This window comes from Zonotrichia albicollis, chromosome 13 (assembly GCF_047830755.1).
Source record: "Zonotrichia albicollis isolate bZonAlb1 chromosome 13, bZonAlb1.hap1, whole genome shotgun sequence".
Classification (NCBI taxonomy): domain Eukaryota; kingdom Metazoa; phylum Chordata; class Aves; order Passeriformes; family Passerellidae; genus Zonotrichia; species Zonotrichia albicollis.
In genome coordinates this window covers 15,428,931-15,451,606 of record NC_133831.1, presented here as the reverse complement: position 1 = coordinate 15,451,606, position 22,676 = coordinate 15,428,931, and the positions used below count along the sequence as shown (strand labels likewise).

Here is a 22,676-nt window from a genome sequence, read left to right as displayed (position 1 = left end):
AAGGACAAGAAAACTTGAATGAATAATCCTTTCCTAATAGAGAGGTCCAGTTTAACTTTTCACTGATGATGTTAAACCCAAGGGTAGTTCATGTAATGCTGTCTTTACATGTTGCTGTCTTCATGCACAACAGCCCAACTTTATTCTTCACAGCTCACATTTATATGGTTTTCTAAAGGAATTGTCATTCATTTTAATTGATTGGTAATTTACTGCAATTCGGTTCATTGGTTAGTAGTTGCTAAAGTATATATTAGTGAAAACCTTTCCTCCCATTCTCATCTCTTGGATAGAACATGTGGGTAGAAGTCTTTCTTCTCACAGGTGCAAATTCCTTTCTCACAAGAACTTGTCAGGCTAGCTGTTAGCTGTACTTAGCCGAAGCAGCAGGCCTGAGCCATAATTTTACAAGGGTAACAAGGCTCTTATTTTATATAGCTTTACAATATTGTATGTATCAATGTTGTATGCAACATTGACATATGATTATTTCAATCTTAAAGAATAATCTTCAGTTTCTTTTAGGTGAATTTTGACCTTTGTAATATTTGTGTATGATAGATTTAGAGTTAAAATCTGTTTTGAATCATCCCTTCATAGAATCATAGAATCATCAAGGTTGGGAAAGCTCCCTGAGACCATGGAGTCCCAGCTGTGCCCGATGCCCACCTTGTCCCCAGCCCAGAGCCCTCAGTGCCACCTCCAGCCCTTCCTGGGACACCTGCAGGGATGGGCACTGCAAAGCTCCCTGGGCAGCCCCTGCCAAGGCCTGAGCAGCCTTTCCATGGGCAAATTCCTGCTGTGCCCACCCCGAGCCCAGCCTGAGGCCGTTCCCTCTGCTCCTGTCCCTGTTCCTGGGAGCACAGCCCGGCCCCCCGGCTGTCCCCTCCTGGCAGGGAGTTGTGCAGAGCCACAAGGGCCCCCTGAGCCTCCTTTGCTCCAGGCTGAGCCCCTTCCCAGCTCCCTCAGCCCCTGATGGGGCTCCAGCCAGGATAGCATCCTAGTGGTATACAAAGAGCAGGGTATAGACCTGCCAAAGGTGCCTTTATCACCACATTTTAAACTTTCATAAATACAGAAAGACTTTGGCTGCTGACTTGGCTTTAGTGCTTTCTGCAAAGTGCCAATGTCCTGCGCACAGCAGCGCGGCCCGGCCCGGCCCCAGGCTCGGTGCCGCGGTTGCCCGGTAACCGCGCCCGGGCCCTCAGCGTCTGTGACGGCGCCGCGGCCTCAGCGCCCGCAGCCGCCCCGCTGCTCATTCGCACCCGGTGCGCTCAGCCGGCGACACTCGGTCATTGCCAGCGGAGTTGTTCGCAGAACAGTGCTGACTGTGAGCGAGAACTCGCAAAACATTGCTCTGCGAGGGACTCCTAAACTTGCAGAACATTAGTTTCTGCCAGAGAGTCCTGAATTTCGTTTGAAGGTAAAGATTGACTCAAGTTGTACTTTCTGGTTTTGTCACATCTGTGCTCTGAAAGAGAATGCCAAAGGGAAATACAGGATGGGATAATGCCAGTCTTCAGTTCGGTGGCATGTACAGCTGAGGGGATGAACAATACATGGTCTGCTGATGGTGCTTTTTTCTTACTGAGGAAATGCAACATTTCCTAAATATACTAGTCTATACATTTTTTCCTATAGTATGTATTTAAACTACTTATAGGTGAATGAGTTCTGTTCAAGTTTCAGTGGGCTGTTATGATCTGGTTATTAAAATTATTAAGTAGATGCCCCTGGATTAAGGTGCAAAACGAGACCATGTGCCAAAGTCAATAGTTTGGACTTTATGGAACAGTAAATGTGAGGAAGAGAGAGGGAGAAAGAAATAGAAAAAGGGGGGGGGGGGGAGGGAGCTGGGAAGGAGGGAATAAAGAGAGCGACAGAGACAGATTTAGTAGAAAATATCACCATTCCATGGATCCCATCCCATCCCATTCAGTCCTCTTCTGGTCTTTGTGGTGAGGTCTCACAAAATGTGAGACTCCAATGGATTAATGCAGATTTGGGCAAGGTGGGACTGCCCAGGTACCTCCCTGGGGTGGGACAAGTTTAGCTCTGTCTCTTACTACTCTCAAATAATATAAAATCTTTAGCACCAGTATGTCCTTTGAGTCTGCCATGAGTTGGGTTGTGGATTTTCAGAGTTCCATTGTTGTTTCTTCCAGTTCTGTTGAGGTATTGTCACTCCTCTGTGACATCATCCCTACTCCATGGCTTCTGGAGTGCCAAAGACACCAACACCTCGTATTTTGCTCAGAGAAAGACTGAAGGCTGATTCTGTGAGTAACCCCTGGGGCTGTGTTAAGGCTGGAAACTGCCCTGCTGGCCCTGCTCTCCCTGCCCCTGTTGTCCAGCAGTGCTCTGAAGCTGCAGAGCCCCTCCCCAGCCCTTTGTGCCGTGCTCCTGTTGCTGGGGCTGTCCTGGTGCAGTAGGGAACACTGTGGGTGTGTCAGGGACAGCCCAGCGCCTTGCCTGGCTGTGCCAGCAGAGCCAAGTGAAACCAATGGACAGCTGAAGCCCTCAGCATGGGCTTCTTCCTTCCCCTTTGCCACAGCCATTCCTTCTGTCAGGCTGGGCACTCACCTGTGCTGCTCTGACCATCCTGCCCTTGGGCACCCGGGCACGTGAGGGGGAAAGCTCAAACTCTGCCCAAAGCCTTGAGAGCCACGGCTGGTCCCAGCTGGAAGAGCTGCCAAGGCAGCTGTTCTCTCCCAGCTCCTGGGTGGGCACAGATGCAGCCCTGCAGGCAGCGCTGGATGGAGCCAGGGCCACAAAGGTCCCTTGCTGTCTGCAGCTCACTTGGCTGAAGATGCCCCACTGCTGAGCCTCTGCGAAGGAGATCCCTCTGTTTTTTTCTGTCCAGGGCTCTGTCAGCCCACACAGAGAAAACCAATGCTAATTGACAGAGAGAGCTAAAACTTGGACACATTCCTGTGCACCTCACTCTTGGTACAGCTTTTCTTGCTTGCTTCCCTTGGACTCAGCCAGCAGTGCTATCTCCTGGCTGTGAGTTTTGAGTGTTGTGCAGGGATGGAGTATGGGCAGTTCTGAGAGCTCCTCCCCACTCTCTGAAAAGGTCACTGCCTCAATCCAGGGGAAAGTAAGAGGAAACAAATGCCCAAATCCCCAACCATGTCCCATCAAATCACAGAGAGACTCATGGGACACAGCCAAGTGGCTGGAGTATGTGTATTGCACTCTGTATTATTAATTTATTGGTGCTAAGTATTTCAGCAGGAAACTTCCAGGGCTTCCAGAACTGTGCTAGTGGCTGTGATCACAAATCATTCATCAGTACTAAGTGAACAAGAAAAGCCTCCGTGAGCAAGGGTATTTCTGAGACTCTTGCTGGATTTTTGCCTTCCAGCTGACTCCCTCTGCCTTCCAGAAGGAGATGTCTCTCAGCACCAAGCAGAGGCTGGCCAGAGCTAAGAAGCTGAGTCTGCCTCAGGTTGTCCAGCCTCAAGACAAGCCTGGGACCTCCCATTACAAGGTAGCCTTTCCCTGCCCTTGCCATTTGATGTGATAATTGAGGAGGATGCCAAAAGAGCAGCTTGGCTTGAGCCTGCTCAGAGTGGTCGAGGAGCTTTTGGTCAGCCCAGGGCAGAGGTGGAAGAGCCACTGTTTGCCCAGCATGGGCTGGGCAGATGTGCTCACCCAGAGTCTGCACTTCACTGGGGATCAGTGCAGAATCTTCCTCCCAGCAGCTGAACCTGTCTCTGGCCTCTCCCTGCAGTTCTCAGCAGCTGCCCCAGAGCAGCGCTCATTTCAGCCTTGCCCACCAGAGGTGGTGTTTCAGAACTACAGCCCCGGTGAGGTCTGTGAAGTGCCGCTGGTTCTGAGGAACAGGGACAAGGTGAGTGCTGGGACTGGAGGTTTAACGCTGTGCTGGAAGAGGAGAGCAGAGAAGGGTGCTTAAGGATGGCACCAGGACATGTCCACCTGTGCCATCACAAGTGGCAAAACCATCATTCCATGTCTCTCCTGCAGGTTCCTCACTTGGTGAAGGTCACATTGAAGAGCTCACCTTATTTCCAGCTGGTGGGCCCCAGTGACGTGTGCCGCAAGGTGCCACCGGGCCTCTACACCACTGTCCGCATCCTCTTCATCCCTGGGCAGAAAAAGGTCAGTCTGGAGGGCCCAAGAGGTTGCTGTTTTCAGTGGAAAGTGGACCTGCAAGGCTGGATTCAGGGCATCTGGCCTGACCTTTGAGGACCTGTTCTGGTTTCAGAGGATCTAGAACTGGGAGATACTCTATGCCCATGCTAAAGTTGGAGATAAAGGCTCTGTGCTGAGACAGTTTCCTTTGCCACAGGATTATTTCCACCAGCTCCTCTGCACCACTGAAAGTGAAGAGTTCATTGTACCAGTTTGGGCCATTGGTGCTCGAGCCATCCTGGACTTCCCTGACCAGCTGGACTTCTCCAAGTGTCCAGTCAAGTACAGCACCCAGAAGACCCTGCTGGTTCACAATGTTGGAAACCGCCCTGCTTGTTACGAGCTGAGCACCCAGAGGTGAGGCAGCTCATCTGTCCTTGTGCAAAGGATATCACCTTTGGGTGATGGCAGAGTTGGGAAAGAGCAGCAAAAGGAACCAGAGCATCAGAGCTGCTGCCCTGCAGCCCTGGCTGGAAGTGAGCAGGACCTGTGGGGTTTGCCGTTGCTTCTCATGGTTTAAGCAGGATGCAGCCTTTGAGCTTTCTCTGTCCCAGATTTCCTGGAGGGTGCTGGAACATGTTGGTAGCTGGCTTGCACCCTCCTGAGCAGAAGCAGCTTCTGAAATGCTTACTCAGCACTGCCAGCCAAATAGACCCATTCTCTGGGAGGCCACAGGAACGTGGCTTTCCAGTGGTCCCTGCATCAGATGCCCAACATGAGCTGGGCTGTGGGCAGCCTGTGCTATTCCTGCCAGTCTCAGAAGACAATCACTGTTTCTCCTGTTGGCTGAACTGGAGAGGGTAATGCATTTTTGACACCGTACCTGCAAGGAAACCAGTTCAGTTGGCTGGTGGTGTGTTGAGGGTTATGTGATCCCAGAGGTCTTGGTGTAGGAGCTGAGCTCAGGAATGCAGCACAGACCTGCTGTCTAACCTCAGGCAGCTGAGTGGCTTTGATTTTTTTTTCTCTGGCAAAAGAGGTCAAAAGGCAAATTGACTTTTCTGCTGTGAAACATGAGGGTCCAAGAGGAGCTTCCACCAAAGCCTGCCAGAGCTATTGGCAGCTCCAATCCAGGCTCCTCAGATGCTGCTCAAACAGGCTGCTGCTTTGGACTGTGCAAACATGTAGGCAGGAACTTGTAAATCCATGCACGGTTTTTCTCTGGGATTTCCAGATCTTGTTTTGTCACCGCCATAATAAATCCCCATAAAGTCTGGTATCCCTTTACAATGTGCTTGCCAGCAGTTCTGTTGAGTGCTACAGAGCATGTTGGATCCTGCTTGACAGGGATTTGAAGAGTTTCTGAACTTCAGGAATTAAATCTTGAAGTAGATGAAATAGAGCCTAGGTGCAGTGACAGAGGGAAAGATGGAGCTTGTGAGCTGCTGACTCTGGACAGAATTTTTCAGCACAGAGATGGAGCTGTTGTAACCTAACAGATTGAATTTATTAGAACAGTTAATGCTGTTAGACGTCAGAATTAACTGACCATCACTTAAAAGTAATAGATGTTAAGATTAGATGATATTTGAGTTTCTTCCTGCAGTAAGTGTTAGTGGACACATGAGGCAATTCAATTAGCAGTAATTTTTCTGTCTTCCTTGGTGTGGGAGGCAGCTTTTAATGAGATCAATTCTCTAAAAATCAAATCATTTAATAATGGCAGTTAAGACACCAGTGGACAAAAGAACGTTTGGCTGTAGCAGATAACTGTACCATGGGACTTGAAACAGATTGCAGCCTCCTTGCACACAGCATTTACCAAAAGTGCAGGTGAATGGTGCTTTGAGAGACTTGGTCACAAAATTGCCAGCTTTGCTCACTGGTCAGCTCTGTTTCTAAATTATGTTAGGAGTACTTGGTCCTTGGTATCCATGGCCATAACTTTTGCCCAGCTCTGTCAGTAAGGAGATCTGATATCTGATGAGAGTAAGCAAAATGCAAATGACCCTTGAGCCTCATTGCAGAGAACTGGATACAGAGTATGGGGGAGATGAGGTCATTTCATCCCATAGGATCTTGTGAGGGCTGGATCTCCTCACACTAGAGTCAGTGGCTGTTTCTGACCCTGTCTGTTCTGTCTTCTGCTGACTGTGGTTGGTTTGCTCTTTGCTTGCACAAGTGATCAGAACTGGACTGCAAAAGTGTTAATGTCCCCAAATCTCCACCAAGAGTCCTACTGTCTCTGTGTTGCAGCCCTTTCTCTGTCACTCCGGCCATGGGAACTCTGGATGTTGGTGATGCCGTGGAGGTGGCAGTGGAATTTCAGCCACTGAAGACTGGTGACCATTCCGCGTCCCTTGTTGTGCACTACGACACAGGTGAGTGCTGGGCAGTGCTCAGGGCACTCTGTGCATCCCTCAGAGCAGAGCCTGTTCTAAGCAGAAAGGCTGGTGTGGCCATGGGTTTCAAGAGGGAGATGATGATAGTTTTCATGGGGTTCATGTTCTAGTCATCTGGTTTGTAGTCATGTAGTTTGTCATCTTGATCCTTGTAGAGCTCCATGTAAATGCCATTTCTAGAGAGCATGTCTGGTATTTGTTGTTTGCATCTCGCCTGGGTAACGCTCACCTGCAACAGGAATGGTGAGCTTGAAGTCTGAGCCCAGATGCATCCCAGGAGCTGGCTGGGAATAATGAAGCTTTGAAAGCTCTGGAAATGAGGGAGCCTTGGTAGGGGTCTGTTCTAGAGGGTGAAATGCTGGCAGGTTGTAAGGACAGCGTCATGCTGTGCACATGCAGCTCTCAGCTTGTGATCCATGGACTGATCCATGGAACTGCTCACTCAGCTAAAAGTTGAGACACTTTCTTCTGCTGCCTGTGGTGTGCTCTGTTCCTTGTGCTTCCATCAGCCAGTGAGCTGAGCAAAGACTCCCCTCTGCTTTGTTCCAGGTGAAGACATCCACACAAGCCTTCATGGCAGAGCTGTGGATGCCCACATCGGGCTGGACAGGAATGCTGTGACCCTGGAGAAGACGTACATCACCATGTCAAGCAGCGCAACTGTGCTCATCCACAACCGCAGCGACATCACAGCCCGCTTCCAGTGGAAGGCTGTGGATACTGAGGAACAGGAGGAGCAGCTGAGGCTGAGGTGGGTTTGAAAGATCCATTTCAGAGACATTCCTTGCCCAAGGGTAAAACTAACATATGGCTTCAGGAGGTACTGGTGCTTTTGAATGGCTTTGGGTAAGTAAACCAGCCCATCTCTCCTGCCTCCCCCAAGCAGTTGTGTGTCAGGAAAAGCTGCCTGAGGTGGCTGGTGGATTCTTCCTCAGCTGTGGCAGAGGCTTTGAGCCAGAAGGTTCTGTTGAGGGCTGCTGGCTTTTGAAAGGTCTCCTGAGCTTGCAAGTGTGGAGTGAACAAGTGACCCTCTAATGCATTTGGGACCCCATGGCTCAGGGTCAGCCCTTTGCTGTGGAGCTGCTCCTGCACTTCCACTTCTCTCTGCAAAGACGTGGCTTATTAAACAACCTGCTGGGTTTGTCTTTCCTACGCCTGCAGGCAGTATCACAGGATATACCAGCAGCAAAGGCACAAGTTGTATAGTTTTCTGAAGGAGCATGAAGTGGACATCTCTTGCCGAGAACGCCTTGCTCTTCTCAACCACACCTTCCAGAGTGAGATAGCAAAGATCAGAGGAGATCCCATGCTGTTAGATGATGACATTTTCTCCCTTGAGCCAAAGGTAAATGATGGCTGAGTACCTCCCTTCCTGCTTCTGTCCTTCCTCTTCCTCCTCCTCCCTGAGTAAGGTCACTTGACTGATCCCTGCCTCAGCTGGCTTTGTGTGCCAAGAGAGAAGTCATGGGGATTCTGGTGAGGCCAGAGAGCTGGTTACAAAAAGCATTTCTGCCCTGTGGGCTCCTGGCAGGCAGCAGGAGCCTGACTAAAGCTTCCAAACTCTATTCTCATAGTTATTGATGAGTGTTACTCACTCCTTGCTTGTCACTGACGCTCCAAATAACAGCTTACAGGACTGTGGTTGAAAACAAGAATTGTGGTGTCTGAAGATAAAGGTTTCGCTGTGTCCTTCTGCTTTAGGAGGGTGAGATCATGCCGAAGTGCTCGGCTGAAATCAGCGTGTTCTTCACGCCCCAGGCAGGCCAGGTCTATGAGCGAACAGTTTACTGTGACATCTCAGGTATGGCTCCTTCCCCTGCCCCTCTCTGCAGTGAAGGCAGCTGCAAACACTCCCCCAGATCACTGGGCTCCTGTGCCATGGCTGGGGAGGGTCTGTGCTCAGCAGGGCACTGCTGGCACGTGCCCACTGTCCCTGCAGCTTCCAGGGCATCTCCTCTATTTTGATTTTTTCCCTCTCAGCTGTTCTAAATGCTGTCTGTATTTAGTCTGCTCCTCCTCCCTTGGGGAAAACACTCTGAGGTGCACTCAGAAGGAGAAAGAACAAAATTTCTGGCATTTCCTAAAATTCCACACTCAACATAGAGGATGGTCTCTATGGATGTACTGCGTCTCCTGAGGGAAGAGAAGGGTCCATATCTGCTCCTGGGACATCAGGAGCTGGTCCCATGCAGCACAGAGTCAGGGACTGGCACTAAGGCAGCCTGGAAAATGCAGGAGAGCAGAAGGAATTCCTGTACTGAAATAGAAATCTCTCCCCAGGCCGTGAGAACAGGCTGCCCCTGCTCCTCGTGGGGGAAGGCCTCGGGCCCCAGGTCCATTTCCACTTTGAGGAACTGAACATCGGGGAGGTTTTTGTCAGAGTAACCCACAGATATGAGGTAAGCAGCAGGATTGGGGTGGGTGCTGCTGGCTCCTAGGGTAGCAGTGAGCCTTGTGGACCTGTGGGATTTCTGGCAACTTGGGTAGTTGTGATGCTAGTCAATTTTGGGGGGATTTTTTGGAATCTGGATCTTTTGGATGGGATCAGAAAGGTGTGTCTGTTGTTCGTGAGACCCCAGGCCCTGCTTTTGGGCAGCCTTCTTTGGAGATCAGCTGGGAGACTTCCTGCAAAACCACTTGACACATGAAACCAACACTGGGTCAAAAAGCTGCATGGTCAGAGGCTTTTGTTCCAGTCCCAGACACAAATCACCTTTGTGCTCAGGCTGTCCAAAAGCAGCTGGAACAAACTGGCTGCATTTGAGTTCAAGTCCATTGCATACAGTTTTCAGCTATGGCCCTCCTGCATATTCGTGGGAGTCAGAGGAAAACCATCCGCCCTCCTGGCTCAGCACTGGCCAAAGCCCTTGGCAGTGCTTTCCCTTGCTGACCAGCCCCTCACCACACTTCAGCCATGATGTACCTCTGGCTCTAGAAAGAGCAAAGTGTTTCTGGGAAGGAAGCCAAGGAACTTCCTACATCTTTGCTTCTGGTTTCTCCCACTTCCGCTGTAAACAGGTTGGGCTGCAATGGAAGCTGAATGTGCCCTGCCCATGGTGGGGTTGGACATGTTTGAAATCTCTGTGGTGATGTCACTGGTAATGCTGTGATGCCCAGTGCTGCTCTTAGGGCCAGGTGTGAATGAACTGAGTGATACTGAGCAGCCCCTCTGTGCTGCAGGTCAAACTGGACTATCTCTGCCAGTGGGAAAACCCCAGAGTGACCCTGGTTATGTGAAGTTATCACTGCTTTGCATGAAAAACCCAAAGCTATACAAAGCTGTATTTCACAGCTTCTGCCATGCAGCAGCACAAGGCATCTTCTGTCTTTTACTGGTGTTAATAGTTTAATTTGAAAGTGACTCAGACTTCTATAGGAAAGGAACATTCCTCATGTATTTCCGCTTTGCTTTTCTGCTGCTGCAGGCATACCTGGTCAACAGTGGGCCTGTTGAGGCTCCCTTCAAACTCATCCCTCCAACCACAGCCATGGGCTCCTGCTTCACCTTCCTGCCCCAGGAGGGCATCGTGGCACCAGAGAAGCTCCAGGCCATCCGGATCTCCTTCTGTCCCACCATCCGGGGGGAGTTTGAGGAACAATTCTGCTTCCATGTGGCTGAATCCCCTAAGCCTGTGATCTTCACTGTCAGGTGGGGAGGGCTTTGGGAGCTTGTTGGGCACATCTGTAGCTGTCTCTGGGTAATCATCTTCCATCTCCCTCATTTTGTGGTGGAGCAGAGAAAAAAGGTGTTGCCTGAGGTGGCTCTGGCATCCCTTTAGTGTGGGGGTGCCTGCTGCCCTGTGTGGGTACCCAGGAGCTGCAGTGACTCCTCCCTGCAGGGATGTCTCCTGCTTAGGCTGTTGCAGGCAGTGGGATGGATCAGCTTTGGGCAGCAGCTGCTCTGGGATGTCCCACCTGAACACCCAGCAAGGCCCCCAGGCCTTTGAGATGGGCCAGCCTGGGTCATTCTGCAGCAGCAGCAGTGTTTGTAAAAACTCCTGTTAATAATCCATGCCAGATGGGCAGCAGCAGCCTCAGCTCCCCTCTCCCAGCCATGCTGTGGGGACAAGCTGTGCTCCCAGCTCCTGTGCACAGCCAGCAAAGGGCTGATGTGGGAGTCAGGAACTGTGCAGCAGGAACTGTGCCAAGGACTGGGGCATCTGTCAGCTGCTAGGCACTTTGCTTTGGCTGCCTCCTGCCCACGTGGGTGCTGTGCTGAGCACAGGGTGCTGGGGTGATTTGAAACCCAGGGTGGCTCTGACAGCAGCATTTATCCACCCTCTCCCTAAGGACACCCGAACCCTTTGTGATTCCCTTTAACAGAGGCACTGCCTCCCTGCCTTTGTCCACCCTCTCCCTAAGGACACAGAACCCTTTGTGACTCCCTTTAACAGAGGCACTGCCTCCCTGCCTTTGTTCCTGCAGGGGCTCTGTGATGGGACCCACTTTCCATTTTGATGTGCCCGCCCTGCACTTCGGTGACATCGCCTTTGGTGAGTGTGCCCTGGGCTGGCACCACAGTGTCAGAGCTTGGTGTGCTGCTGAAATGGAGCCCTTGAACATAAGAGCATTCATCACTTGTGTTCCTCCACCACAGCCTCTTCAGGGTGTTCATTCAGGGCTGCTGGTGCCTCAGGTACCCTTTTGCCATCATGAGATCCAACAGGACCAAAGGAATAAAAAGTCAGCATCACTGTTTGGCCACTTCTTATTTCCCTTTTAGTAAGTGGCACAATAAAGAAAGGCACCAGGCAGGAATATGGTTCTGTAATAGCAGATTCATCCTGCTTAATCTGATTTCATTCCTAAGGTTTCTTCAGCTGGGGGCAGCTCTTTTATCTTTGTTCCTTTAAACTGTGCTGCTGAATGTTGTCTGCATGTGTTACCTCAGTGGCATTTGAGCGAGTGACATCTTTTTTGTGCCTCTCGTGCCTCCCTGCTGCAGTCACTGTTGATGGGCATGGAAAAGCCCTGGGCTGTGCCTACAGTTGGTTTTTCCTCCCCATCTGGGTTTAAATGACTCTTGGTAAGCAGGCTGGGAGATGTCTGCTCCACACATAGCTGGCTAGCCAAGCCCTAGATCCACTGCAATGAGCTGTAGTTCAGATAACAAAGAAGTAAAATCCAAGCACAATTTTATCCTACCAGCAGGATATTCACACCAGCAATAATGAGGTATTGATGCCTAAATGGGGATTTGTGTCATTTTCTTAGGTTTTCCTCACACCTTGAAGTGTTGCCTGTTTAACACCTCCCTGACACCCATGGGCTTCTCCCTCTACATTCCTGGGGATGGCTTGGGAGTGCCCAGTGTTAGCAGCTCCACTCAGATAGGAAAACCCAGCAGCCAGTTATGGAGGAAGGAAGTTCGAGTTCTGTTAAGGCCGCAGGAATTTACCATAAATCCCCCCAGCGGGACTGTCCGTGCCCTGGGATCCCAGGATATCAAGGTATGGGAAGAGTCCAGCTGCCGCGGCTGAGGCTTCACTGCAGTGTGGGAGGGCTTTAGCTCTGGTGCCAGCTTTGAGCATCCTGGGAGTGAGAGATCTGCACTGCTGGGAGGCCTCTGCTAGCTGGGTTACCTGGGATGTTCCTCAGGGAGCACTGTTTTGTTTCCAAAATCCTACACTGAGATCAATACCATATAGTCAAGTCCTGAAGCCATTCTTGTGTTTTTGAGAACAATTTATTTGATTGCAAGTGGGCAGAGGAAGGATGAAAACAGAAAGTTGCTGTTGAAGAGATATCATTGTGGAAAGCAGTTTTCTTTTCTTCCTGGTCTTTTTTCTCATCTCCTGGGCAGCAGATGAGTTGTATTTACTGCAGGAATCTTCAGTGAGGACAGAAAATACTCTGCAGCCACAAACTGCCCAGCATGTGCTGGGCCACACTCTGCCCTCAGCTTCCTGCTATAAGGCTGGACTTGTTCCATTCAAGACAACAGACTTCTTCTGCATTTATGTCATTGTAGTCAGGTGAAAAAATTAGTCCCTTTAGCAAATCTCATATTGCCAGAGGGATTTTTTTACTCTCAAAGACTGTTGCTCTACTTATGGACCAGCAGAAGAATTAAAGGACAATTCTCCCTTTGTCTACCATGGAACAAGAGCTGGAGGACAGCACACATGGGTAATGAGAATTTTGGGAGTTAGCAAATACTTGCTGCACTTCTTTTCTTTTCTGCCAGGTCACCCTGTGTCCCAACACTGTTAGGGACTACAATCTGGAGCTGGTGCTGGACGTGGAAGACGTTGGCAGGAGGGTGTTTGCACTGCCCCTCACAGCCAGGTACCAGCACCTTTCCTGCACCTGCTTGTCTTTGCTCATGCATCCAGCACCAGCACACTGCCTGGCTGCAGCTCCAAAGGAGAAGTGCTGCTTCATGAGCTGGATCTGCCCATCTAGACATGAGAACAGTGCCAGGAAAGCAGCCCTTAGTGAGATACCCCCCTGCTCACAGCCAGCCATGGCCCTAGGCCTTTTTCTAAAGGGAGAAGGAATAACATTAATTGTTGGCCTAGGCTTTGGTGCTTGAGCTGGAACAAATTTCCAAAGGCTTGCCTGCCCTTCTTCCTGCAAGTGGTGAACTTATGCTGGCTTGTGACCATCCTGCAGCAGTGGTTTGGAACACAGTGAGCAGCCTGCTGAGAGCTGGGGTCTGGGTCCCTTCAGCAGTGCATGTGCAGCGGGGAAGAGGCTCCAGGCAGGAGTGGGGAGAGCAAAAGGTCTTACAAAGAGGACTGTAGTCCTTGATGTGGCAGGCCAGCTCAGCTTTCACTGCTTCCCTCTGGCTCTTTTGAGTCATTTTCTCAGAGCTGAGACCAAAAGTTGTTCTTGCTGCAGCAGAATTCCATCCTGCTGTGCTGCTGTGGATGTCAGTTTAGTGCCAAGAGGGATGCAGTTCCTTGGTGCTGTTCCCTCTCCCAGGCAGAGCCATCCAGTCAGTGCCTGGGCTGCCATTTTGTAAAGCAAGCACAAATGGGGACAGTCAGTGTAGAGATCCATGGGGGAAGGAATTGAGGCAGCTCTAGGAACTGGAAGAAGTTGATCACTTGCACTGTGGGCCTTGTGCCCTCCACTGCTGGAAGAGATGATTCAGTTTGCAGGCAGGACAACAGTGCTGGAGGAGAAAAGGGAGTCATTTTCACTGATACACGGGAGTCGTGTGTTCCTTGAGCCTTGGTGGACACTGGTCCTCACTGGAAAGGCTCCCCCAGAGCTCAGGGACCACTGGCACTGTTACAGGAGTCCTTGCAAGTGTCCTTGGGCAGAGAAGGGGCAACACTGCTAAGACAGCTCTGGACTACTGTAGGACTGCTCTACTACTCTACTCTGTTAGATTTGCAAATACCTTACACTCCATTGCATGCTCTTGGAGGACAAAAGTTCTCCATGCTCCCAGTGTCTCTCATTCCCCTGGGGTCATTTCTTTGCCCAGGTGCATCGTTCCTACACTGCGAGTGCTCAACCCTGTCGTGGAACTGGGGCACTGCTGCTTGAAGGTGCTCTATGATGAGAAGGTGACCCTGGTGAATGACAGTGACTTCCCTGGCTGCTACTGTCTTCTCCCTCAGGTTTGGCCTTGCATCCATCTCCTCCCCTCAAATGTTACTGGGGGTTTATTAGGGGAATAAAAGGGTTTGGGTAAGACCTTGCTGGTTTCTATTCAAAGCTAAAGGTTTTCTGAGAACAGGAACCTAAATACAAACTTTAGGAAGCAGTTTAACATCTTGAGGAAGATGTTTAGAGTGTAGTCCTTGACTTGTTTTCACGTGGCAGGGCTTTGAGGGCCATGAAAATCCGATGCAAGGAAGCTGTCAGCACCCAAGTGGGTTTCTCTGCTGCAGCAGCTTTTGGACCCCTGGGGATGCTGAGCACCTACACCTTGCATCTTGGTTTTTGCTTTCTTGCTTTCTCCTGAGAATTTTTACAAGCGTGTGGGAGTTGCTCTTGTGGTAGAGGTTAAGGAGTTTAAAGTTTCCTCAGTTCTGAAGATTCCTTTGATTCTGTCCCTGCCAGGAACACCAGGAGGAGGCTGCTGCGTGGTACTCCAGCCTTGCACCCTCTGGGATTATCGAGGCTCACAGCTCGGTGCAGATCCCAATTACACTCCAGGCCCAGTTGCTGGGACAGTGCAGCATCACTGCCAAGCTGGCCGTGTTTGGGAGACCAGAATCCCCACTGGTGAGAGCAAGGGGACTTGTGTGCCTTGAGCAACTCATCCCAGTGGGGTTAAACTGCACAGGGATTCTTCCAGGAGCTTGTGATTTATGGCTGGTGTGGACAAGGGCAGAAGGGACTGGTGGCACAAGCAGCAGCTCATGCCTAGGAAAGAGGAAGAGTGGAAGCCTCACAGGTGGCAATCTGAGTGCCTGACCCAGCATAGAGTTACAAATCTGGGAGATGGGATAACAACCCCAGGCTGAAACCCAAACCAGTCCCTGGGTCTCATACTCTACCATGTTATCAGATGAACACAAGTGCTGCTTCATTACAGCTGTTCGGCATCACATCCCTGAATCCTGCTAAAGCAAGCACTGTTTGCTAAAGGAATGTTTTGTGCAGAGCTGGACTGAGGCTTCTCTAAAAGCCAGGTCCCTCAGGTCTGAGAAATAACCATCATATCTCCTCAAGAAAAGCCCACCCAAAACAAAATGATTGTCCACACAACTTGCATCTGGAGCATAGGCTTTGCTTGTTTTTTCCACCAAGTTTGGAAATGGATAAGGCAAGCAATTCCTGAACTAAAGCCTCCTAAAAGAGGACTCTGAAGATTCTGAAGAAGATTCTAAGGATTGTAAAGAAGATTCTAAAAGATCTCCTAAAAGAGGCACATATCATAACAGCAAGTGACTACAAAATACAGGCCCAGTCTGCCAGACGTGGATGCTCTTCATCCCTCCATAGTCTGCTTTGTGCCATGAGCACCCCACAAAGGCAGCAGTGCTGCAGGATGTGGATGTGTGTGTGTAGCAGTAACACTGAGGACAAAGCTGCTGTCTGCTTTTATTCTCCCTCCTGTGTGTGACACTGCCTGTGATGCTGCTGAGCAGGGCTGCTCTTGTCCCTTTTAAGAATCCTGTAGATGAAGGGTTTGTGTGTTTTTATAAGCCTTTTCCTCAGTGAGAATCTGTCCCATTGTCACACCCTAACTGAAGCTGGGTCAGGCATCCTCCAGGTGCTACTCTGCTCATCTCCAAAGGGCTCTGCCCTGCCTCTGCTGCTTCTATCCCACTGTCACCTAGAAGCAAAGCCAGCTGGTGAGGCACAGCTCCTCCCTCCAGCTTCTTCCTCCAGGGAGCCTTGGGCAGTATCAGCCAGGCTGCAGCCCCCTGGGCCTCCCTTCTCCCAGAGGAATACAAGGTCCTTCATCATGCAGGGCTTTAGTTCCTTATTCTTGAGGTACCAGCCATGGTACATAGTTTCTGGCTCTTCTTTGCACAGACATGCATGTCCCAAAGGGATGTGCATTTCTGGATGCTGCTCCTTCTGAGTGAAGGTAATTCTGGCAGCTGTCAATGCCATTCCCTCAAGTCAGACATCACAAAAGGTTTTACATCAAAGAGGCTGGTTTCTTCTGTGGTTAAATCATACTCCAAGCCCTCCAGCGAATCTTGTTCATGTTGTGAGTTTTATGCATTTAATTCTTGTGTAAGAGTTGGGGTATTTAGGACCAGTGAAATCCAACAAGACTGAATAAATTTTCCTGGTTTCCACTGGTGTGAGCAGGTAGTTTAGCAAAGGGATCCATGTTCCTTGTCCCACCATCTGTGCCATTTCTGCAAGAACAATCCTTTTGAGTTTCAGACTATTAAGTCAGTTCAGACTTTTTTTTAAGGAAAAAGTACTGCTTGAATGATGCAATTACTAATTGATGCCCCTTACTCATATATATGAAGATTACACATCAGCACAAATTGAAGGCAGCTAACTTGCCTCATCTCCACTCTGAAGAGCCTCCTTGGTTCTGGCTCGTGCTGCTTTCACCAGTGCAGCTTTTTGAATTGTAAAGAACTTAGTCTTCAAGGATGGCTGTGCAGCAGCAAAAGTTGGGAAGGTGCTTTGGGCCAAGGTGGAACATTTGAATGAAGCAGGCAGGAGGTAAAGGAAAGAGCCATGTGGAAGAGGTGTGAAGAAGCAAGCATGGCAAACAGCAGTGCTTTGTCCTCTGATGATGGGAGCTTGTGGCTTTCAGGTGGGATCACTGCAGACCCCACACTTGCTCCAGGCCTTCTGTTTCAGTCTGCATCACTGACAACTTCCAAGGGCCATCATTGTCCCCAGTCTAGGAATGCTGTTGGAGCTGGCTGTGTTTTTAAAACTGCCTTTGTTGCGTCTTTTTTTTTACCTTTCCTACCTTCTTCCTGGAACAGGAAATCCGTTTAGAGTGCGTTGGCCAGGGCCCCGTTGTCTATGTCCATCCCAGGGAGATAAACTTCGGCTCTGTCCCAGTCCTAGAGGATTGTTCCAAAACTCTCCACCTCGCCAATCAGTGTGAGATTCCTGCAGCCTTCCAGGTGGAGATGGTAAGTGTCTGTGGGGCTGTTTTCCAGGGAAGTGCTGGTTACCAGCAGCCCTTGACTTGTTTTTTGTATGTAGTGTTTCTGTATTGTTCTGTGTGAGTGGAAGCAAGATATTCCATCCAAGGGCAAGCAAGAGGAGCCAGGATCTCAGGCACGCCTCTGTGAAATAGTTTGCAGAGAGACTGGAGCAGCAATGAGTCTGGATCATGTTTGCGAGTTCTCTCTTTATTTTATGGAAGATACTGAGCTGTGCAAGTCCTGTTTTTGGAGCTCTGAGAACAAGAGAAGCCTGTGGCCCTTTGCTCCTAAGAGGGCATGGATTTCCCCATGGACTCCCCATTCCATCTGCATTTGTTTGTGCCAAACTCGTGTTAATGGCAGAAACCAGGGTGTGAGATCTGACCTCAAACTGCTCATGGGGAGGCAAGTTTCACAACTCCTGTGGGTCAAACCAGTGGTGCTGTTGCAAACAAATGCATCTGTGAGGGTTGTGCACCCCCAGAGCCTGTGGTCTCTGTAGCATTGCAGAATGGCTCTGGAGATCACCTGCAGAGGAAGGTTGTTTCATTCCTGGAGGTTACAGAGGGGGACAAGCCACAGGGCTGGAGCTGCAGCTGCTCCTCTGGCAGGAGGAGCAGCCAGGAAGGGTATGTGGCTTGGGGCTGAGTGGGATGTGCTCCCTGCTGGAGGGGGCATCTGTGGAAGACTTGAAAAAAGCTTTGAAAAGAGATTTGATCTTCTGTATATTGGATGAGTTCAACTTCTGGAGCTGGTTAAAGCCCACCCTGATCAAGTGGACTTGTTTGTATTTGTGGATAAATCATCAGGTGTTGTGTGAGAGTTCAGGCTCAGCCTCCTGGGCCAAGGAGGAGGGGTGTGAATTTTCCTCTTGCTGCTTTTCCAGCTGTTTAGGGGTTAAACATTATCCGAAAGTGGAGGACTGGCAGGGCAGTTTTTCCTGACTCCACAATGGAGTTGTGCTTTCAGCCTCTGCAGGGAGCAGTGCACCTTGGCTGGGTGCTCATGGTGTGTAAAGGTTGGGTTTCACGTGCTCCTGCCAGGGCCAGACCTGCAGAGCTGTGTCTGTACAGCTGTGCTGGTGCAAGGCCTTTCCCCACTCCTTTGGGCACCTTCCAGCTCCCTTGCTCAGTCCATGAAGTCCATGAGAAAGCAGATGACAAGAGTTCTTGGGAAGAGTGGGCCATGGCCACAGAGCACATGTTGTCCAGTTTTCTTTCTGCTTCCTGCTTTCCTGCTCTGCTATAAGCATTTAGAGGTGACTTTTCCAAAGCAGAGGGCCCTGGGGCACCTCTCTACAGCTGATGATTGGTGGGGAGTGAGGGCTTCAGTCCTTCAGGGGGTGTTGAGAAGCACTGATGGGCCCTTGGGAAAGGAGATTTGGGATTTTGCTCAGCTGGCTTTGCAGAGTTATCCTTCAGGCTCTCAGCAGTGTCCTCCAGCTGTGTGGCTGCTGGGCTGGGATTTGAGCAGTCCTGCCTGCCTCCAGCCATGAGCCTTTGTGCACACCCAGCTCCGCTGCCAGGAAGCCAGCAGGGAGTAAACAGCTTTCCTTGGCAAGCACTCCAAAGAGAGCCAGCAGAGGGAATTACCTTCTCCTGAGGAGGAGCTTCCCTTGGGTTGAGCAAAACAGGGCTAATGACCCGAGTATGTTAAAGGAAGGTAAAATACAGGTTGTATAAGCTCTTGGGGAGTTGCTGTGCTGGACACCATAGCTTACATTTAGGGAAATTAAACGTTTATGGTTTTTATATTCATCTCTTTAGCCTTCCCGTTTTCTGCACCTCACAGCAGAGCGAGGCCCATGGCTTCCATCTAACTTAGTGTTTGGCTTTTCCTACAGGCTGTGGAACGTTCCTGCTGGAGGATTGAGCCCAGCAAAGGAGTGGTTCCCCCCAGTTCTGAGGTGTCCGTGGCTATCGTAGCTAACCTGAATGACACAGTGAAATTCCAGGAGAAGGTGAAGGTGTTCATTGAGAACAGCCCTGTGACCATCATCTCTCTCCAGGCTGTGGGCATTGGCACCACAGTTGTCACGGACAAACCTCTTGTTCCAATACTCGACTTGAAGTCCTGCTTCAGGTAGGAGACTCTAGAAACTTCCACATCTCCTGTGTGTTCAGCAAGGAACAATTTTTCCATAGCCCTTCAGGCTAGATCTTCAGTACTCAAGGTCCCAGCTCTGTTTCCATGAAGCCACAGGAATTCATTTAGAAATATGTCAAATATCCAGATATCCTGGAAAGCCACAGAAATGGAAAAGCTGGAAGACCTGGCAGGGCTGAAGCTTTGAGCCTGGGCAGCCTTTTGGGCAGAGGTTTTATTGCAGAGTGCGCGGTCAGGGAACGCCATCAGGGTGAAGCTGAAGCTGAGTGATGCCAGGGAAATAACAGCTGCCGTGACATTTTGCACCTCTCTTCTCTTGCAGCTTTAGCCGCTGCTTTTACCACTTCCAGCTGACGAACAGAGGCCGCCGCACGCAGCGGCTCTACTGGAGCACGGAAGGGTTCCGCACCTTCCGCCGCAGCGCTCGGGCCCCGGCCCCCGCGGGCGCCCAGGGCAAAGGGGCTCCCCCCATGCCCCGGCCTGGCAGCCCCGTGTTCAAGCTGTGCCCAGTGCAGGTGGACCTGAGGCCGGGCCAGACTGTGGACATGGTGCTGGAAGGCTGCTCCAGCACTGTCCAGGTGAGGCCCTGCCCAGGCCTGAGCCTTCCCCATCAGATCCCCCCCACTGCAGCTTCTTCTGCAGCCCCTTGACACTGGTCTGGCACAAGGAGCAAGTGACTTCAAGAAACTGTTTCAAGGCCAGTTGCTTTCCTTGCTGGCCACCATCAGTTGCTAAGACTCCTTTGGGTTTTCCTAGCTACCATAAACCCAACTTGCTGATCCCAAAATACAGGCTGAAGGAAGTACTGCTCCTTTAGGCAAACAGGGCTTACCTGTGTCATGTGCTGAGGCAGAAAGGGAGAGCAGAGAAAAGAAGTTGCACTTAGGATAAAAACCCAAGCAGGAAGCCAATTAAACTACTGTCAAGTGCTTTTTCTGAGGGAAAAACGCTTTACCCAGGAAGTAAAATAAAAGCCCTGGGAATGGCAGGAGTGTCTGGGAACAGCATTGCTTTTCCTCTGAAGACAGACATGGGCACAGGGCTGCTCTAGCTATGAGTCCTGGAGGGGGAAACACAGTGTGCCAGCTCTAATGATCAGTGCAATGTCCATCCAGGCAGGAAACTGTTCCCAGGGATCATCAGAATTGACAATTTGACTTTGGTCAGCTTTTCTATCACTGCTTGTCCCAGTCTCTCAGCCAGCCCTGGTGTCCCAGGGACAGCCAGGTTCTGCAGCACCCCTGGAGAGCAGCTCAGAGGGGGAGATTTTAGCAGAGTCTGGGAGTGTTCTCCTACCTGGACCTTTCTTTCCAGGGGAAATGAAACTCTGCAGAGAAGCTGCCAGCTAAGTCTGGTATGCATTCCCTGGCTCCAGGACCCCTGGGCACAGATATTTAGAACAAATAGGTGGCAGCACAGAAAGAAAAGAGAGCTATTGAGGAGAGCAGAGACTAATTTCAGTCCCTAGTAACAAGTGACAGGAATGGGGCCCATGGGTGGGTGGCAAGGCAGTGTGGGGTGTAGGGCCTGCCAGCACACACTGGGACACAAGGGAATCTTGTGTGCAGGAGGTGAAGGAGCGGCTGCTGTGCCACGCTGTGGTGGGGAAAGAGACAGCAAAGAAACAGATCCTGCAAACGGATGTCATCTGCAACTTCATCTGCCCTGCAGTGCAAATGTCCCCCAGAGCCATCGCTTTCCGTGTGGAAAAGGTAAAGTCACCAGATTGCATCCTGGTATTAAAAGGTGTAACTCTTAAATTGGCTGGAAGTAAATAGAAATATATGCACTTTTGGGACTGAAAAATGTGAAATGCATTGGAAAGGGAAGGAGGTCTATGGCACTTGAGGTTGTTTTCCCTTGTCTCCTGTTTCCATAGAAACCCAGTGATGTCCTGACACTGCAGTACCAGCCGCTGACATTAAAAAACACCAGCTCCCTGCCATTCAGCGTGGTGCTGGACTTGGAGCAGCCCTTCCTGGTCTGCAATGTGAAGCGGAAGCCCCTCCCTGCAAATTGCAACGTGAGCCTCTGTGGGCTTGTGCAGTGGGGTTTGAGGAGGAGGGATGTGGTGTGGTGCACTTCTGCTGGGAGCTCCTTAGTTGAGAAGCTTCAGCAGTTTCAGAAGTTTCTGTAGTGTCAGCAGTGGATTGGCCTGAGCTGAATCAGCAGAGCTGCTGAAAGAATCAAAATCTTATCTGAATTGGTAACATCCATGCTGGCTCTAAAACATGAGGAGAGGGGAGCAGGAAAGCAGATTGAGGCAAGCCATGCAGTAAAGGTGTCTCCTGGAAAGCATGCCAGCTCTCCAGCAGCCACCCCTTGGATTGGGGCTGAGCACAGAAACAGGAGCCTGAGGGATCCTGGACTGGACTGTGGTGCCTGCAGTCAGACCCCTGCTGTAGAGAGATGAAGCATGAACTGAGGAGCCCATGCTGGGGTCACTTTGAGCATTTACTGTTTGCTGCTGTCAGACCTTGGGACATGATCCCACAGGTGATTCATTACTGCTCATCTCCTTGCAGCCTCTGACAGTGGGTGTAGGGAAGGAACTTCATCTCTGCATCCGCTTTAACCCAGCTTATAAGAACAATCTGATCAGCTGGGTGGTAAAGAAGGTTCTCAGGGTGAGCTTCATGGAGCATCCTCATGTGGAGAAGATCCCTCTTCGGGGGGAAGTCTACTTCCCAAATCTCCACCTCCCCACCAAGGCCGTGGACTTTGGCTGCATCTTAAATGACACTGAACAAGAGTTGCAAATGGAGATGACCAACTGCAGCCCACTCCCTGTCAACTACCACTGGTCATTCCTGACAGACAGCCAGGTGAACACCATCAGGTATGAGCATCATCATCCCCGTGCTGCTCCCAGCCTGGCTCTGAGTGGCTGTCACTGAGAAGCTGAAGCTTCTCAGTGAGGAGCTGCTCCTGCAGGCACCTCTCTCCCCCACTACAGGTCCACCATCACAGTTATGTTATTTTCCAGGTTCATCCCTTCACCACCTAAATTCAAGCCACGGTCATCAAAGAAGAGGAGAGTGTTTCCACGGAGATACTCCAGGACTGTAAGTGTGGAGGAGCCGACCAAAACTCCGGAAACAACGCAGGATTTTGTCCAGGAGGATTCTGCCCTGGAGGATTCTGCCCTGGAGGATCCTGCCCAGGAGGGTTCTGCCCAGGAAGATTCTGCCCTGGAGGATCCTGCCCAGGAGGATTCTGCCCTGGAGGATTCTGCCCTGGAGGATCCTGCTCAGGAAGGTCCTGCCCAGGAGGATGCTGCCCTGGAGGATCCTGCTCAGGAGGATCCTGCTCAAGAGGACTCTGACCAGGAGGATTCTGCTCAGGAGGACTCTGACCAGGAGCCAGAAGATGCAGAGCATTCCCTGGAATCAGAGGTGGATTTTCTTGTGCACCTACCACTTGCTTTGCCTCCTCAACTTGCCACCAAAAAGTCATACTCATGCCAAGCTCCCTTTTTCTGCCCTTCTGTCCTGTGCCCTGAAAGTGGCAATTGGACATGGGGTGTCTG

At 50.6% G+C, this 22,676-nt stretch overlaps 1 protein-coding gene across 1 annotated transcript in view; it reads left to right on the top strand.

Moving 5' to 3' along the window:
* The first annotated feature begins 461 nt into the window (after nucleotides 1–461).
* The window catches only part of LOC106630380 (hydrocephalus-inducing protein homolog), a 29,747-nt gene continuing 7,532 nt past the window's right edge, over nucleotides 462–22,676 (top strand). Inside the window, exons 1-24 of the mRNA XM_074551102.1 lie at nucleotides 462–1,423; nucleotides 2,166–2,279; nucleotides 3,368–3,493; nucleotides 3,737–3,856; nucleotides 3,991–4,125; nucleotides 4,316–4,515; nucleotides 6,355–6,479; nucleotides 7,050–7,251; nucleotides 7,662–7,845; nucleotides 8,202–8,301; nucleotides 8,781–8,899; nucleotides 9,926–10,149; nucleotides 10,926–10,993; nucleotides 11,715–11,950; nucleotides 12,688–12,788; nucleotides 13,939–14,074; nucleotides 14,520–14,684; nucleotides 16,874–17,026; nucleotides 18,885–19,123; nucleotides 19,470–19,725; nucleotides 20,716–20,859; nucleotides 21,027–21,170; nucleotides 21,673–21,986; nucleotides 22,134–22,542. Of these exons, the coding sequence (XP_074407203.1) occupies nucleotides 2,211–2,279; nucleotides 3,368–3,493; nucleotides 3,737–3,856; nucleotides 3,991–4,125; nucleotides 4,316–4,515; nucleotides 6,355–6,479; nucleotides 7,050–7,251; nucleotides 7,662–7,845; nucleotides 8,202–8,301; nucleotides 8,781–8,899; nucleotides 9,926–10,149; nucleotides 10,926–10,993; nucleotides 11,715–11,950; nucleotides 12,688–12,788; nucleotides 13,939–14,074; nucleotides 14,520–14,684; nucleotides 16,874–17,026; nucleotides 18,885–19,123; nucleotides 19,470–19,725; nucleotides 20,716–20,859; nucleotides 21,027–21,170; nucleotides 21,673–21,986; nucleotides 22,134–22,542 (3,969 nt within the window). The 5' untranslated portion in view covers nucleotides 462–1,423; nucleotides 2,166–2,210. The remainder of the gene's footprint in view (nucleotides 1,424–2,165; nucleotides 2,280–3,367; nucleotides 3,494–3,736; nucleotides 3,857–3,990; nucleotides 4,126–4,315; nucleotides 4,516–6,354; nucleotides 6,480–7,049; nucleotides 7,252–7,661; nucleotides 7,846–8,201; nucleotides 8,302–8,780; nucleotides 8,900–9,925; nucleotides 10,150–10,925; nucleotides 10,994–11,714; nucleotides 11,951–12,687; nucleotides 12,789–13,938; nucleotides 14,075–14,519; nucleotides 14,685–16,873; nucleotides 17,027–18,884; nucleotides 19,124–19,469; nucleotides 19,726–20,715; nucleotides 20,860–21,026; nucleotides 21,171–21,672; nucleotides 21,987–22,133; nucleotides 22,543–22,676) is intronic.